Below are 18,504 nucleotides of genomic sequence, written 5' to 3' on the forward strand. Positions count from 1 at the left end.
AATCTATAAAAGGATGATGCAGCCCAAATATCGTTTGGATGGACTTGTATTATATCACTTTAGACATGGAGTCAGTCTTGATAAATATCCTCTTCTTTCTTTTTTATCCACGACACATGCGAGCAAAGCTGAGCCAGAGGTTAAGCTATTATTTATAAAAATTATTACACACGCATATGCATACACACTCACTAACGCACACATGCGCACACTGGCATGCACACTGGCATGCACACTGGCACACACCTCAGTGTCTCGGCTCTGGGGAAAATGGTTAGGTTTCAGACCAGTGGCTTCTGTGGTCACCCAGTGACATGCGATACAACCTCAAAAGCTTTCACAGTGCTCAGAGTATCCTCAACACCTCAACACACAACACACGAAAAACCGGATGAGGACTAAATGGAGAAGGGCACTTGTCAAACCAGCCATCGTTGCGATTGCCACGGTTTATATCCTCCTTTACCTTCTCCGCACAAAAGAGGCATATTTTATTGGGATCTACTTACCGAGGCATCTTTGGACAGAGCGGAATGGAAATGATGATCATTCCACGTACCATTTTCCACTGACCAGAATTTCAAATCAAATGATTGAAGTGCTTGCAGTATTTGGCTCCATTGAAAGGCGATGGGACACCGATAGTAGGCTTTGAATACAGTCCATTTTCTACTTCCTCCCCCTTGGACTTGGAACTTGTTCCCTGGGTACGGGGATGAAACATGCACACATCCACCAACTATCAACCTAACAGGCTCCATGAGCCATACATCGAGTGACGTTTGAAGTGGCTTAAAGGCCATACATCCTTCTTACACACACCCATCCATCAGTTCATTCATAAATGCCTTGTGGTGTTAATTGCTTGGGAAGAAGGGGGTCTATTAAAGCCCTGCGTCCGTTTCAAAGTATCATATAAACTGCCCCCTAAAGGACCGCCCTTTGGCTTTTCTGAAGCCACTCTCAATAACGTGAGTTGTGTGTGTCTACCCTCTGATATGCAGCTCTGCCACGAGGCTCCTGAACACCCCACTGTCTGTCATTCACCGTGTCCCTTCTTTTGTCTCCCTCTCTCTCTCTCCCTCTCGCCAACGCTCTCTCCGTCCAGGAGGAACAGAACCGCGGGAAACCAAACTGGGAGCACCTCAACGAAGACCTCCACGTGCTGATCACGGTAGAGGACACACAGGCCAGAGCAGAGATCAAGATGAAGAGAGCCATGGAGGAGGTCAAGAAGCTCCTGGTGCCTGCTGTAAGTGCACCTGTTTATTTATATACACACACTCGTAAACACACTCAAACACGCGTACGCAACCGTGCATACTGACCAAGGCATGGCTTGCGTCCTTGCGTCATGAATCATGTCTTTAAGACAGTCAGTATGTCCAGGGGAAGGCCTTGCATGCCTTTCTATAAGTTCATTAGAGGTACCGCCTTGCTGGAGTGCCTCAGATGGCTCGCCATGGGGCGACATACCGGTCGTATCCTGTTTATCCCCCCCCCCATGAATACCGCGTTGGGTCGTATGCCCAGCTCGGTGGAAAAACAGTTAGCCTGCACCTGCTGACCGCTACCACCGCTATGCCCTCTTCCGAATCCCCATGCGCGGCATGCCGTTATTTTCCCCGGTTGCCCGTGCAGAGCAGCTGTAGGTTCCGGCACTACCATAAGGTAGCATAGCAGAGGACACGCTGCACTACAGGAAATATCCCTGCCTGATACTGAGCTGGGTTCATCTCTTCATCACTGGGCTAGGATTATTTTTTTTAAAATAAACGTAACTAAAGTATATATAGTGTGTATATAGCGAGTTTTAGTCAGTGATATGGTTTTGGACTGTTGAATCAGTGGAGTCTCAGCTCTCGCATGATTTTGTATAGTTTGTTTCGATCAAATCACCTGAAAAAAAATATTGCTGTTGCTGTGCATGTGCACATTGTCACATGCTTCTATTTTGTTTGTGGTTGGAATTTTCTTTTGTTTAGCTAACAACAGTTATGATAGACTAAAAGTTTAGAACAATGTCTTTCTAGTGGGAGGGGTTTTACTCGGATAAGGGCTGCTTCAGGATGAAGAGGTTCAAAGTGCCACAACCCTTTATCTATGAATCTAATGTTTCATGGTCACACACAGAATGGAGGTTGCCTTAGCCTTTAGATGACCGTGATGTGTGTGTTTTAAAAGGTCCCATTAAGTCTTCATGTCTGATAATTGCCTGAGGGAGATCTGACCTCTTTATTTAGCTTTGTTGGTGCCCAGCCCTAAGAGTAGTTGAAATGGCCATCTGTAACATTGTGATGGGGATACGGATTGGTTTTCTGTGGTTTGTAAGGGTTGTCAGATTTTTCTTTTGCTTGTGATCTTCCACACGCGCACACACAGAGAAAGCTATATCCAGCTATGTAAGCAAGCATTTTATTCAAGTATGATGCAGAATGAATCACTAAGACCGGACATGCACAGGCACACACATAGGCCCTTGGCGTCCTTTTATGTCAATGGCGTCTCTCAACAGCTACACTCACCTCATATGAGTGCCACAAAAATAGCCTGCCTTTTTTCTCTCCTTCAGTAATGCCCCTGATATTTCCCTCTCCCTGTCAAGTGCGGTGAATTTGATCACGTGTTGCAGACGATTTAGAGCGGTGACCTTCTTGACAGTTGGGTCAAACAGCAACATAAACCCGCCGATTTAGATTCTGAAAGAGTCCGATTTCTTTCTTAGAGTAATGCTGTCATCATCCAGCTTTGTTTTCTGTAAAACGCCCACTGCCTCCTTTACAAATCACCATCTTTGAGAAAATGAGATCATAAATGTATCCATGAATTATAAAATGAATGGCTAATGATGGATAAAATGAATGACCCATTGCAGCCACATTTGTAAACCTAATAAAATATTTATGAATACTTTTTTGGTGGATATAAAATATGCAATGGATGAATTCCTCCCTTGCCCATAGAAAAGTTCCAGAGTAATAATAATTGTCTCAACATCATTATTACAAAAGTTTCCAGCATACTCGAATAACATTTAACCAATCCATGTTTATTTCAATCCATGTACACAACCACCCAGAGACTATTTGGGTCGTTTTAAATTGGGACTACAGGTCATAACTGAGTTAAGCCAATAATCACTTAGTTTGTATAATATATAGAAGATATTACTAAATTCTCTGCCAAACATTCTATAGAACATTGCTTTTCATTGGTCCTCTATTGGTTGTGTAATTTACCCAATGCTCTTCTGTTGCACCGGAGTTCTTTTGACTGTGTTAGATCTAATAGTGTGGAAGTGAGTGTGTGTCGGGTACTCTTATGTCGGGGGCTAGCATGACTGGACGCTGGTAATGGCCTTTATCATGCTAAAATAAATTGGATTAAACTGTAGACCGGACAGCTTCTTTGGCCGGGCAGGCAGTCTGTTCTAATGAAAGCCATCTACTCCAGGTTTGCTCCTGTGAAATCGGCTTTATTTAATCGCACAAGAAACTAAATGGGGTCATGCTTTTTTTGTTCTCTGTGAAATAACACAGTTGACTCGTCATCAGAGCAGGCCTAGTCGAGAAACCAAAAAGGGAAAATAACCAGCGTAAACATTTCGGGGCTATTTGGTCTTTGTAAATAATGTCGCTGTGAATAATGGCACAGTCCTTTTTGCACATTTCCGGATCACTATTAGCCAATGTCGGCTGCATGCGGCTTGTAAATGGAGAACTCTCCCTTCCTGCTTGCAGACATCACCAACATTTCCTCCTTCCCTGAGCCTGAGGTTGATCAGGGGGTTGAAACCCCTTTGTGCCCTCCATAGTGCCTTCACTCTTCCCTGACCTGTTAACTCCTCAACTCTAACTGAACTGGGAGCAAAGCAAGCATAGAGAAAGCAGATAAATGGAAGAGCTTGATTGAGCTGCTCTTTCAAGTCTGGATTTACCCTTACTGATCTGCGCACACACGCACGAACACACACACGCACGCACTCTTACAAGACAGGAGAGGACAGCAATATCAGAAACATCCATATTCTTCCAAAGCACTGCTTCACTCCACCTCTGCAGTCTTCGTCTTCTTAATTAATAATTCCCTCAATCAGCGCCTGTAGTTCAGCCCCATTGTATTCTGGGTAATCCCTGGTCTGCGCCTCAGAGAGCTATTCCCCTGAACCCCAACTGTGCTCTGATTGGTCCCTTTTCATTCTCCTTCCTCTCCCTAGAATCAGAATGATTGGGCTAACAGAAGATTCTCCCATGCTGCCAATGTACTCAAAATCATTAAAGATATTCTTTAAACCTGTGTCCATGCCCGGATTACGCCTCACAGGTTAAAGAAAGATGCCCTTTCACATTTCAATAGACCCCCTAATGGCATCTCTAATTGGATAATGGCTCAAATTATCTAAATTTGCCCCTACAATAATTTCAAATTTTTATAAATGCGGAATATTTACAATTCGGATGTAGAAATTGAACGTCTTGCGAAGCCGATTGCATGCGGGGGCCACCCGGGAGCCACAAACCCAGCACCAGAGTGGCTCTTTACTGGAGGACATTGTGTTTGTTGCCATGCCATTACTGCTGCGGCACCATCAACACAGAGCCGTTAATGGACCACGATTATGTTTGCCGAGGGAGACGTAGCTAGCTGACGACGTGGGCTAATTGAATCGTGCACGCCGACACACAAACTACAACCCTCTATGGAGCATGCCAGGCATGGCACGACCGATACATTTCCATTGTAACAACGAGCGCTAAAAAAATAATATGAACCAAGTTTATGAGAGGGGGAAAAAAGCAGCACGCCGTTTCGGGGTAAGCGGTTTGATGTGGTCTTTTCCGCGTGATATGTGGGTGTCACCTCGGGGCGTTGCGGACTCAACGTGACAGCCAACTGAGATCTATTACCGATTCTCACTCTCTGCAGGGGCGGCTTGGCAGATGTGACAGCCAGCTCCAAGGTCACTCTTATTTCCTGTGCACGGTCAGCTGCGGTTCAGTCCGTGCACCTATTTGTGTGCAAGCGTGTGTACGTAGTGTCTATGGCTCTCGATGATTGACAGGGGTGTGTGTTAGGCATAGTTATGGATATAATAAATCCTCATTTGTCCTCTCTAGTCCGGAGTTGCCAGAAGACGATTTTATTTTATCTTCTTCCGGGGTAACAAGCTAACTGGCAGGCAGTTTAAGAGTGATGGCTATCTGATACATATGGCCCCGTCTTGCGTTGACCCCCGAACACTGATGTGAAGCCAGCTACAGAGCCCATTAAACTTGGGATTTCAGTTGAGATTATGTGAAAGCTATTGCGACGCCGGCTACATTGTTGACATCCTTTTGTTTGCGTAACAGCTGTTTCCTGCCCTAAAAACCCTATAAATTGATGATCTTTTCTCTTTGGAACTACTTCAGTCTCTCTCTCTGCATGCATCCCTCAGCAATTTTAATGCACTCTGTAACAACCAGCTAAACCGTTTAGGACCCGGTTACCTAGGAAACGAGACCCCAGTAAAGCACATTACTGAGTGAAAGGTGTCCGCCCCCCGCTATTGAGTAGATTCTATTCCACTAGCCTGTTATGCTATGCTGAACTGTACTGGCACTGGCCAGTGGCAATACAAATTCTAAGATATCATTGATCTATACAAGGAGCTGAACTTGGTATCTGAACTTTGGAAGAAATGTCAACAGAATGACATTTGAAGAGTCATGTTTTTGCTGTTGCTCATTAAACTTGTAGGGCTAATGCACAAGCTTTTCCCTTGATGGTGCATGGCCCTTAAAATAGTTGTATGCAATCTTTTTTGGTTGTCCTGGAGCTTAGTGCCGTATCTCCCCCCCCCCCCCCCACCCCCGGCTTTTTTAAAAAATCGATTTCAATAGAGCTCCTCGAAGTAGACTTGGACAGAGGGAAACAATGCGGCCATAAGAAAGTGTTTTCATTATGATTTATGTATTTTTCCGAATCCGTTTTTCTTGACCGATGGGGCTCTTTGTGAGACGCCAAAAGAAGTCGTCGCACAGCCAGTTTATAATCGTTCTGCTCTGAAAAACAAAGCAACACAATAAAGTCACTGTAGTAAGTTAAATCGTGCGGCCCAAACACGTCTCCACAGATATTTAGATGTCTGCAGCAATTTCACTCATTTAGCTATCTTAAGACAAGTGTATAGTTCACGTAAATGTTTGTGCAGGTCGCCATTGTGGTGAGTCTGTGTGGGGGGGGGGGGGGTGTGACATAGAAGGCATCTTAAGTTTTAGGTTAACAAAGACTCACAAATACACAAAAAAGCTCAGTTGGATCCTGTCCCTGTGCATGGAGCCGTCCTTGCCTGTAACAAAGGGTGTGACGCTGCACAGCTCCACGGCAACACCAGCAGCAACCTAGTAGCTCAACGGCGATCTCCATTCGCCGCGCGGCAGGGAGCCCAGGCGTTCCTCCGGCGTGCCAACCCCTCCCACCCCCCTCCTACTTGTATTGCTATTCCGGGTCTAATTTCACTTCTCCTCTCGCAGCCCTTGTACACATTATGTAAATGAAGAGACGGTTTCTTTGTGCCGTTTTGCATGGGAAAGCCATTCTTTCCCTTTTACGCTCTAATCTGGGCGGCTGATGGTGGTGTAGCAGCCCTGGGGGTTCTGCGCGACTCTCCATACGGTTCCACGTTCTGCCTCTCCTCTCCTCACCCCCACCTCTCTCTTTTCGTTGTTCCTGCGCGTTTCACTCGTTCTATCTTCGTTTTGTTTTTCCTTTCGTTTTTTTTCTCCTTTCTTTCTTTTTTGGCCTTTTTATTTTTTTCCCTTTCTTTCTTTTTATCCTTCTTTCCTCCCTTTCTCTCTGCCCTCGTCTTCTCGGGGGTGCTGGTTCTTCCGCTCCTTCTGGTTACTGCTGTACGCGGCGGCGTACGGAGATGGCGTCTAGCGTGGCGAGACAGATGGGCCGCACTCGACGGCAGGCCCACGCCACAGTGGGGTGTCGCCTGCGCGCGCTGCTTCTCACCGGGCTCTGGCGATGGCATCAGAACAGAAGCGCACCAAAGGGATACGGCACAGTTAAAAAATATTCTGTGTTCCCTGCCTTTATTTATCTATTTATTTATTTATTCATTTATTTCTCCCTTTTGTCTTGTGGCATAGTCCTCTTTCCCCACATTCTTTCTCATCTCTTTTCTGTCACTTTCTCTTTTTTCCCCATCTCTTAGCCACGCACGCACGCACACACAAGCACACATGTACGCATACACACTCATATATTTATATATATATATCCCTGACAGCGGTGCATGACAAATGAGTACAAAACACCATCTGCTTGCATCTATCCATGTGTGCCTCGCCAATTAATGACGTTTACACTCTGTTAGGCCCACCCTGCCGCGACCGTTCTCCTCCTCTTATTTACTCTTGATCTACCTCTCCTCGTGTCATCCCGCCGTTTGCGACGCCCAGCAGGGTCTGTACAGCTGAGGGGTGCCCGGGGGAGACATGAAGGGGGGGTGCTGGTGCAGGGACTCTTATTTAAGCCTGATTGGCTGGTGCGTGTCGACGGTTACCTGGAATACTTTTGGGGCTCACTGTTGCCACTGTGCGCTTGCTTCACGGAAGCACTTTAGGCAGGTACTGAAACTCCACAGGCAGCACTGCACGAGCCTATTACCAGTGTGGTGCATCGACGCGCTGAAAGAGGGGCGTTCGTTGAACACGCTCATGTGTTTTGTGAACAGTGACCTGAACCGTTTGCAGATACTGAACGTGAATTAAGCCTGAAAAAGAATAGAATAGAATAAAAAAAGTTTGGTAAAAAGAATAAAAAAAACAATTTGTCAGATTTGACAAAATTCCAGAACGACTCACCCGCCGAACGACGGCGCCAGCTAGTCTTAAAACGGCACCACCTCCGTCCACGGCAGTCGGGTGGTTATGTACACCTGGGTGTCTCCCCTCCCTCAACAGAGGATGCTTTTTAACCCTCACTAGGGTAATGAAGTATTTGGATTGGATTGCAGTAACCGCCGAATCCCTGTCCGCTGCTCCCCAGATGTTGGGCAACATTGCCTTCTACTCTTCTATCTGTTGGTGTGACTGGCAAGCCCACCCCAGTCGCATGCCGTTCCCTTCCTCTCCCTCTCGAATGTTAATCATCTTTTTAATTGGGTTGCTTGACTCTGTGACCTCTGCAAGGGCCGCCAACACTCCTGGGCTTTTCTATACCCTCATCCACGTAGGTGGGTATATACATGCATATGTCCAGGACGTATTTCATTGGCTGCTTCCGGGTCCTCATTAAATGCAATCTAATACTACTGTACTAGTTGGTCTTTGCAGTGACCGGAAACGGAACTGGACTTTTAAAGCGTTTTCCCGTCTTCCCTGGATTCTCCCATTCTTTACATTTGCCTTAATTTATGCAACCTGGTTATGATGGTCCCAGTCACCCCAGTCACCCTATCAGACCCAGAAGAGGGAATGTGTGGATTGCCCCCCCCCCCCCTCCACCACACGGGCGTATGAAGTCTCTGCCGATTTAATCCAGCAGAAGAAGTGAGACACATAATTGGAATTGACTGCCAACAGGTTTTAGCAGGAAGCGGGCCGAGATTCCTTTAGATGTTCCTGCCAACAGCCATCAAGGCGCCGCAATGCGTGATGTTTCGTTGATATGTCCGGAGTGATTGTGATCGGTCGTGTCAGGCCGACGCATACGCACGCACATACACGCGGACGCTCCGACATACGCAGCTTTCATTTCTGGTTCATCAGCCAACTCCCCCCCCCTCTTTTATCAAGGTTAAAGCATGTGGTCGTTCTGCCCATAAAGTTTAACCACACAAAAGGCCTGTGTATCCCTGCCCTAGAGGACCCGAGGCTGCAACCAGAACCATAATAATTGGACCTCTCTTTTTGATCTTGGTTGAAGCCAAGAGGGCAAGCTACCGAACTTTCTCGAGCACATTATTTAACACACAAGCGCGCGCACAAGGGCAAGGGATTCCGGTAGCTAATTGTTTGCCCATGTCTCCCATTCCAAAAGCCGTTTTTAAGGAGGAACAGTGTATACATTTCTGCAACAGATTTGTTTGCCCTCAGAAACACAAAGCGCGGAGCCTTATTAAGCCACCTTTTCTTAAGTTCTTTCGACAATCTGCTCGGGACATTTATTTTTCTGCATCCCCCTTTAATACTTATTCTGCCGCCTTCCTAATTAGGCCAGTACCTCTCTCTCTCGCTCTCTCTCCTCTCTGGATCATAAGTCAGAAGAGGGGAACATATATTACCCCATGACTGCCATTTATTACATTCACCGCGGGGGCAGGATAAGGTTGTTGCGACACAAATGCATCATTTAGAATGACGGGCGTCTTTGTTGTTTTTCATTTGTCTTGCTTGGTTTTAATGCCACTTATCTCTCCAAACAAACACACACTCTCTCACTTTCTTCTTGATCCCTCGTTCTGCTTCTGTCTTTGCTCAATCTTTGTCAGGATTCTGCCTCCTTTTTCTTGCTCTTCCCTATTTCTCTCTCTCTCTCTTCTCTTTCTCTTTCTCTTTCTCTTTCTCTTTCTCTTTCTCTTTCTCTCTCTTTCTCTTTCTCTGAATCTCCCATGGCCTGAAGGCCTCCATACTGTTGTTTGCGGCAACCACAGCAGTTAAGACAAGCGTTTTATGTTCATGCTTTTAATTTCCATGTGTCGGTGTACTTTTATGTCCTGATTATGAAGGACAGATGGTTGTTTATCGTCATGTGTTCCTAATAACTTACTATTTACCACGGCCTCTTAATTATTCCACGGGTTGTTCTTGTCTGTTGTGGATAATGAGTCGGCATGAGCCCCGTACGCTGCGTCTGCCACTGTGCGTCAGGTTATGAATCGTTGTATCCCAGGAACTGCTCTTGGCTGTATGTCCCTATCCCCTACCAACCGCCTACCCCTCTCCTGCTTCCATCTGTCCGTTCGTCTCGGTATCCGGCACTATTCCACCTTCCCGAGGGGGCGAACAGGTGGTTCTGACCCCATGCAAATGCCTGTCCTGTTGGGAGACGCCTTCTGCACATGGTCTGTGCACCAGAGCCCACTCTTATCCGCTTCTGTCGGCTCATAAGCGCTCCAAGCTCCTCCACTGTGAAACGGGCACTCAAGCTTCTGTCCACAGTGACATGGGGCTGGTGCCTTGAGAGGCTATTGGACCTCAGAACCCAGGCGGAAGGCCCCGCTGCCCTCATCTGCTAATGGGTAAAGTAATATAATAATAACTAGAACTGCAAGCAGTTATGCAGGGGTCCAAGAAGTGTGCATTTCGCCGGCACAACGCGACAAGAAATGTGCATTTCGCCGGCACAACGCGAAGCATGTGTTCAAAACGCTACCCTGAACCTGTGGATACAAAGGATTTGACTGTGGTAGGAGTAGCGAGAAGTCAGTGTAGCGTTTTCGCGGCGAGATTTTGTCGAAGATATACAATTTCCTCGTTTATTGCGCCCCCTAATGGCGAAATTTTCCTAAATTTTTATCGAACGTCAGTAAGGTTAGCACCAACATGTGTGTAGAATTTGGACTCGATCCGATGTCTAATTTTGGTATTTTTTGAATTTTTGCGTTTCGACGTAAAATGTAGCTAATAAACAAATATTCCAAACACTACCGTTTCGTCGTCGAAGGTCGGATCAAAAAAGTGTTCGAATTTTATTTTTTGTGTGCGTCTGACGATGCCGTGGGCAAAGTTTTGTGTCAATTGGTCAAGAAATGTGGGAGGAGTAGGGAAAAGACAGTTTTGCGGTTTTCGCGATTTAGCGAAAAATATTCATAGACGCAAATGGGCGTGGCCTGGGCCAAAAGATGCAGCAGACTCCAGTGCATCTGTGGGTATATCGATTTTGACTGTGGGAGGTTCGGTGTGGGAGTTATAGCCCCAAACAAGTTTTCCTAGGTATAGCGCCACCTAGTGGCCGGCAGGTCTGGATTTTGTCGTCTGCGTAGTCCGAACAGACCTGGATGTAGTCATGCAATTGGCGTGTGTGCACCTTTTACGGTTTGGGCTGTGGTACCACTTTTAAGGAGGTAAGAATAAGAACTAGAACTGCAAGCAGTTATGCAGGGGTCCAAGAAGTGTGCATTTCGCCGGCACAACGCGACAAGAAATGTGCATTTCGCCGGCACAACGCGAAGCATGTGTTCAAAACTCTACCCTGAACCTGTGGATACAAAGGATTTGACTGTGGTAGGAGTAGCGAGAAGTCAGTGTAGCGTTTTCGCGGCGAAATTTTGTAGAAGATATACAATTTCCTCGTTTATTGCGCCCCCTAATGGCGAAATTTTCCGATTTTTTTATGGAACGACATTAAGGTTAGCACCGACATGTGTGTAAAATTTGGACTCGATCCGATGTGTACTTTTAGATTTTTTTGGATTTTGGATTTTCCACGTCTAATTTAGCTAATATACTAATATTCCAAACGCTACCGTTTCGTCGTCGAAGGTCGGATCAAAAAAGTGTTCGAATTTTATTTTTTGTGTGCGTCTGACGATGCCGTGGGCAAAGTTCTGTGTCAATTGGTCAAGAAATGTGGGAGGAGTAGGGAAAAAACAGTTTTGCGGTTTTCGCGATTTAGCGAAAAATATTCATAGACGCAAATGGGCGTGGCCTAGGCCAAAAGATGCAGCAGACTCCAGTGCATCTGTGTGTACAAGTTTTTGGACTCTGGGAGGTTCGGTGTGGGAGTTATAGCCCCAAACGCGATTTTCTAGTTATAGCGCCACCTAGTGGCCGGCATGTCTGGATTTTGTCGTCTGCGTAGTCTACACGGATCTGGATCTAGTCATGCAATTGGCGTGTGTGCACCATTTACGGTATGGGCTGTGGTACCACTTTCAAGGAGGTAAAATAAACACTACAAAAACAATAGGGTTCCAACCTGTTGGCTTGGACCCCTAAAAATCCTTACAAAAACAATAGGGATCCAACCTGTTGGCTTGGACCCCTAATAATAAGCCACTTGTACGCTTTTATCCAAAGTGAAATATATGCACTCGGACTCGAAAGTAATTTAAGACGGTTTTTGTTCGAGGGTCCGGTGGGAGTTGAATCCCCCCCCCCCCCAACCCTGGTGGTGCTCGTGTAGAATCCAGCTCACACCACAGTAATCAGATGAGGGATTTGTGCTTTGTATTAAAATAACGGCTTTTGTCATGCCATTAATTATCCCCGTGGTTCAAGGCACGGGCGGAGGAATTTGGCCATTCATTATTCATTATTCATTTAGGGGATTCGTGGGGAATCGTTCAACTAAAATCAACACATTGCCTTACCGCACATGCTTTTGGTGGCTTGGGTGTTCACGGCATTGAGTCGCACGTGTCCGTTCTGCGTGGGGTTGGGAGAGGCAGAGGGTGGCATCGGCAGGCTGGCCTTCGTTTCCACTCCCCCTGCTGCTCTACACCATCAGGACTCTGCTCAAGAAGGCAGCCAGGCCGGAGGACAGGAAGGCTGAGGCGTGTGTGGGTGGTGTAAGGAGGAAAAATATCCAGATTGCAATAACAACTTTGGTGGCATCTTTCATCCGGGGCCGCCCCTCGCTCTGTCACGCGTGCACGCAGGCACGCGCACACACACACACAGTATCTTTGGCTGACAGAAGCAGCCTTTAGATAGAGAGAGCTGGGGTTAAGCAAGTCTCATATACTGTGATGAATCCCCGCTGCAAAGGGTTCCTGCAACTTTTGAAATCCAACATCCCGGGTTCTTTTTTACCGTGCCACTTCCTCAGCACATTGTAAATTAAAATGTTGCCTGCTCTCTCTCTCTCTCTCTCTCTCTCTCTCTCTCTCTCTCTCTCTCTCTCTCTCTCTCTCTCTCTCTCTCTCTCTCTCTCTCTCTCTCTCTCTCTCTCTCTCTCTCTCTCTCTCTCTCTCTCTCTCTCTCTTCCCCCCCCCCCCCCCCCCGCTGGCCCGCTCTTTCTCCCCCGCTCGCTCTGTGAAAAATGGTCCTGTGGCTAATGGCTCTCTTTTTAGTCTTTCCTCTGAGGGGAGTTAGTCCTGCTTCTTGTCCTGCTTCCCTCATTTAGGTCTTAAAGGCAAATTGGGTCCCCAGTGAAAGGGGCCTTTTCTCTGTGCTTGAATCCTTTTCACACCATATTAAAGTTGGTGGAACCGTAAAACCCCTCTAGCTTATGGTTCATATACATAGGCCCCATGTCGTGTATGCATCGACACTCACTCACTCAATCACTCACTCACTCACTCACTCACTCACTCCCTCCCTCCCTCAAGCTACCTCGGCCCACCTTGTCGCCCCTAGTGCCATTAAAGGAAGTACTTCCTGCTCACTAATCCACCTGGCTGTGAAAGCCCGCGGGAGTGTGGTGCCCGGGCCCTGATCCAGTCCGCGGAGCGCCGAGGAATGCTGGAATGGCTAGGCTGCTTTAATCGGCCCTGCTCCTCCTCCAGCAGAGGAGAGGGACCCCCGGCGGCTCTAAGCCAATCGCTTTACTTCTCTTTGAAGGCCCCCCTAATCCATTTATAGTGGTGGAGGCAAGCAAATGCAAAAGTTTGGTGTGTTTGTGTGTTCGTGTGTGTGGGGGGGGGGGGGTGAAACCCAAGGAGGTGCAGTGGTGTGTTGGATCTCCCCAGGGTCAGTTGCCATTTCAACTATTGCACCTCCTCTATCTTGCAGCCAGCATGTGCACAAACACATTTTCCGTCGTCCACCCACATTAGTTTGTGGGACCCCCTCGGGTCTGACATCTGCAAGGTGCCCGGGGAGCTTGTTTACACATAAAGACCCACAGCTTTCATCTCGCCCCGCTCTCTCTCTCCCTCCATTGTGTTGTGTGTGTCCCAGTATTTAGGAGGGAAATAGGGTTCTGTAGAGCTCGGAGTCTGGAGAGCCCAGAGGTCTGCCCGTCAGAATTCTGGGCTCCCACGGCCGGTGATGTTCGGCTCTGCCAGCCCTCGCGCCACTGGCTTCAGAACCATCCTGCACTCTCACAGGCTAGCTGGCCAACCCCAGATTACTGGCTCCCCTTGCAGCCTCCACACAGTCTTCACGTTCGTTTTGGTTAATGTTTTTCTCTTTCTTTCTCGTTCTTTCGTTTCTCTTTCTCTCTCGCGCGCCCTTCTTTAAAGTTGCGATATTTCTCTGATTGGCCTTGACTCGTTCTGCTACACTCTTGGAATGTGTTTTGATGGCACCCATGTTTCTTGTACAACTGAAATCGTTATCTATTTCCCCCAGAGAAAGAGGATTGGCGAGCGTTCTCTGGCTGGGCTACCGAAATGCAAATAAAATGAAAAGAATCGTACATTGCCAATGGTTGCAATGATCAAGATTGATAGCAACAGTATTTTATTTTTTCAGTTATTTTCTTCAAAGAATTATTCATTCTGCATATGGCGTTAAATTAGCATTGACCCCCTTTTAGAATTCGCATTGGTCTTCTTCCAGGCTTTTGGCACGGGTCTGATATTTCTTCACGGTGCAGTGGTTGTGTGTACTGATCTGTAGTTCATCGCATGGTAAGGACCGTGGGGAGCGATTCCCAGCCATGTGAGTGTATGTCGCATACCCATTCCTCCCCCTGAGGGTAGGTCTGGTCCCAGCAGACAGAACCTTGCTGACAATGCAGCCATTGCAGCCTTTTTACATTTCGCTGTGATTAATAATAAATAAAATAAGATTACTCACTGATGTTACAATTCACACTGACGAGTCATTAGACTGGGATAAACGTAGTATTTGCTGGAGAGATTGATGCCTGGCTCTCAGGTGTGCGTGTGTGCGTGTGTGCGCGTGTGTGCGTGTGTGTGTGTGTGTCCAAAGATGCTTCTAGAGATTGGGTCTTTGAGGGAACATGAAGCTAAGACGCAATCAGCATTGGCACAACATAGCTGAGGATGACAGTAGATATGTTAGAGGCTAGGATATCGGAACACTAAGAGCCAATATGCAGGGGCTCAGATGTCTCCAGCTTCTTAATAGTGGTCTTAATAGTTAAGTCGGAGCACAGGCAGCATTTTAAAAAAAGATTGGAGAAGAATTACTCGGGAGGGGGATTTAAACATGTTTTGGACCGCTCCGAACATGTTCCCTTGTGTCAAATGGCATGTTTGAGTTTTGTCTCCCACCTTGGTGTTTGACTGCATCATCATCTGTTACTCTGTAAGCAACAGATGTTTACTCTGTTTTCTCTGTATATACTCCTTTGCCGGTTATTTAAAAGAGCTTTAATCCTCTCTTAATACGGCTAAATTTCATGAAAATACTGGCTCAATTTCTGCGGATAAACAAGATCATACCTCATACTTTCGGTGCCGATTCTGCCCTCTTTTTCCCGGCTGTAACTGCTCTTGATGGTAATGGAGAAATTGGACAGTTTAGCTTTACGGGTCTTGCAGTAACTAACAAATAAGCAAAAATGCATCTGTGTGAGCACACGAAGGCCACACACTTCTTCCTCTTCAGCTAAATAAAACCGTCTGAATGAGATTCACCGATTCAGTTGCCACCTGCACTAATATCCCGTATGCCTTTATCAATGAAAGCCTCACAGAACACATCTCCACAAGATACACGGATCCATCAACGCCCGGACGTACACTCGTTTGCCTCTCCCAAAGCGCCAATCCGGGCCAAACAGCCGACAAGAAGCGTTTGCTGTAACGCCCCTTCGCTTCCATGTAAGCTCAAGTTGTTTAGAAAAAGTGAAGTATTTGACAGTAGGAATTAGCTCAGGACTTAGGTGTGCGTGGCTTTGAAACCGTACCTAGTGCCGTGATTGGCGGTAATGGGGCGGAGTAGCGTGTGTTTTTGTATTAATCTGACTGCAGCCCGGGTTCACTTCTATGCTAATGATGTAGAGTGCTGGAGGTTTAGCATCGCTGATGGCGCGAGGAGCCGACTGACAGTGTCTCAGCATTCAAGAGGAAAAAGAGAAATAAAGAGGCTTTGCGAGTGCTTTAAGACATTCGGTGAAGGAAGAGTTGCAGGAGATTGCACTGTTTCCCCACCAACCACTCTTAGACCGGTTGCGCAAGCGTCGCATAGCCTTGGTCTAGCTGTAAGAAAAAGCTCCCCGTCTAATCAATGACAATTGACAATAGCAAAATGCAAAAATTTATATTTTCGCATGTGTTGACGCGTCGTATGTATGAACTGTGTTTTCAGAGAAAGTATGTGCGTCTATGTAAATTCATGAATTTATGTTTAGATTAGTAGCTGTAGTTGCATATTGCAGTGGAAAAATGCCCAAATTAGTTAAAGATCCCATGGTATGCTTTTTTTCCAGGGTTAATAATTGCATTTGGGGGTACTACTAGAATAGGGTTACAGGGTTACGGGTTAGTCTTTAGTGGAGAGGAGTAAAAAATGTACAGTTGATATACCCTATTCTTCTAGCAAATATGTTCAACAAGAAAGAAATATTTTCCTCAGCAGCAGAATGGAAAAAAAAATGTACTCCTCTGAATTCTTCTCTATTTGTGTAATTTAAAAAATACGCATGGCAGTTTGCACAGTCCAACTTTGCATGCATGTTTGTGCTTACTGAAGAATCCTCTTACAAGTTAGCTTGGGACGACTTGAATCGATTAGATTTTCACGGGCTGCTGCTTATTTAGTTTTGAAGCTTTTGCAACAAGAACCCGTCCGTTCCCGCTACCACTCCCTCTCTTCTTCTCTGTGTTCCTGGAGAATGTTTGCTTGTTGATAAGTCCTCTTGGCAGCGGGAGGGAGTGTAATCATTTTGCTCCAGATGTCGGCGTTTGGGAGTGAAACGGAGGGCGGGCGGTATGGGGGGGTGAAAGGGAGGTGGAACTGGGAAGAGAAAACCCAGCTGCTGCCCCCTCCTCTCAAACCCCAGCCACCGCCCTCCTCCGTGAAGTCATCTTCTCCCCCGTCAAAGAGGCCCAGTTCCTCCCCCCCACCCACCCACCCACCCCAGTTCATCCTCCACATTCTCCACTTCTTGTGCTCTCTGCTCCTGCCTTACGTTCTACCCGCTCTGCCTGCCTTCGTCCCCAGGAGGCCGCAGGGCCAGGCACTACTTACTGCCGAGGTAATTGGAGGAGTTTCAGGAAAAACTGACCCTGGCCGTGAGTGTGGGTTCGGGTGTTTGTGTGTGTGTGTGTGTGTGTGTGTGTTTGGGTGGCCTTTTGGAGCTGTGTTTGTGTCTGAAAGCTTCTGGTGTGTGTGAGAGAGAGAGCGCCGTGTTGTGATTGGCAGAGTGTCTACGGAAGGAAAGCGGGGCCTAGCCTAGCCACAGTGTCAGCCCGCTGGGGAACTTACAAATTGGTTTTCACCCCGGGCTTTCATATTCTGTTTCTGCTGCATATCTCTGAGGCGCCCGCTCTATTGAACTCCTGCCCTGAGCTTTCTCTTTTTTCCTTTGCTTTTCTCTTCCCGAGTCTGTTCTCTACTTTACTCTACTCCTTGCATCTTTTCTTCGTTCGTTCTGTCTCGCTCATAATTCCGTGTCTCATAGCCCCCCCCCCCCCGAGACCCAGAGAGTTGATTCGAGCTGAACCCCACCCCCCCCCCCTGCACCCTCGACCTCCTCACCCTCCTCCTCCTCCCCCCCCCCCAGCCCCACCCTATAGCAGCAGCAGACATGTGCTGTGGCCCCTCTGTCCCACTGCATTCTCCCCTCCGCCAGTTCACTGCTGGGGGAGGGGAGGGGGGAGACGGGGGAGTTGGGGAACGTTGAAGGGAGTCATGGTGGGATTAGGCCGCTATCGGGAGTCAGATTTCATCTGCTTCTTATTGGAGTGCCTGGCACTCACACGTGTAGGGCTGTAGTCAACCAAAGAAAAGTTGGCGGACTGAAGTACGACCAACTCTTCGACCATTCAATAGGTCGGAATTAATTATATCAAGATGGGTATCATATTCATTCTCTAGATTAATTTAATCGGCCACAGTGAACTCTACTCTCTACTTGTTGGCCTTAATATCAACATAAGTGGTGTTTAGAGGCTTGAATATTGTTTTTAGAATGTCATCTGTAAAACAATATAGCCTAACACTCAAAAATGTTATGCATCAGTCTGCCATTGTCCATCCCACACCCGAAAATAATAGATTCAGAAATGCATTCCTTTTCATATGAAGAACACCTGCTGTTTTTTTCTCTCCGACCAATGGCAATTTGGTTCAAACACGTGCATGTGGACCAACCAACCGACCAGAACTTGACATCCCCTACACATGTGCACATGTGTGTGTCTTTCATTCGGAGATCAATTCCGCCATTAATATTTGTTGCTGGAGTGTGATTTTTATAGCGCGTGTCTGTATGTGTGCTGTGTCTGCGTCTGTGATGCGTGTGTCGTTGAGCGACGCGATCCCTGCTTGTCATGCATCTGGTGACTCCTTCCACAGGGAAGCAGTGGCACATGACTCACCCTCTCCACTCCTCCCCCATCCCCCCCCTCCCAGACCTGATAGCTTTTACCGCTCTGCTGATTTCACAAATAGGCCTCATTGATTGAATCTGATTCCTGTGGATAGAGCAGCT

General features: G+C 47.0%; 1 protein-coding gene across 1 annotated transcript in view; it reads left to right on the forward strand.

Annotated features, from left to right (window-relative positions):
- The window catches only part of qkia (QKI, KH domain containing, RNA binding a), a 50,889-nt gene that overhangs the window by 17,312 nt on the left and 15,073 nt on the right, over positions 1-18,504 (forward strand). Inside the window, exon 5 of the mRNA XM_060052590.1 lies at positions 1,109-1,252. Coding sequence (XP_059908573.1) covers positions 1,109-1,252 — 144 coding nt within the window. The remainder of the gene's footprint in view (positions 1-1,108; positions 1,253-18,504) is intronic.

Source organism: Gadus macrocephalus, chromosome 5 (genome assembly GCF_031168955.1).
Source record: "Gadus macrocephalus chromosome 5, ASM3116895v1".
NCBI classification, from domain to species: Eukaryota; Metazoa; Chordata; class Actinopteri; order Gadiformes; family Gadidae; genus Gadus; species Gadus macrocephalus.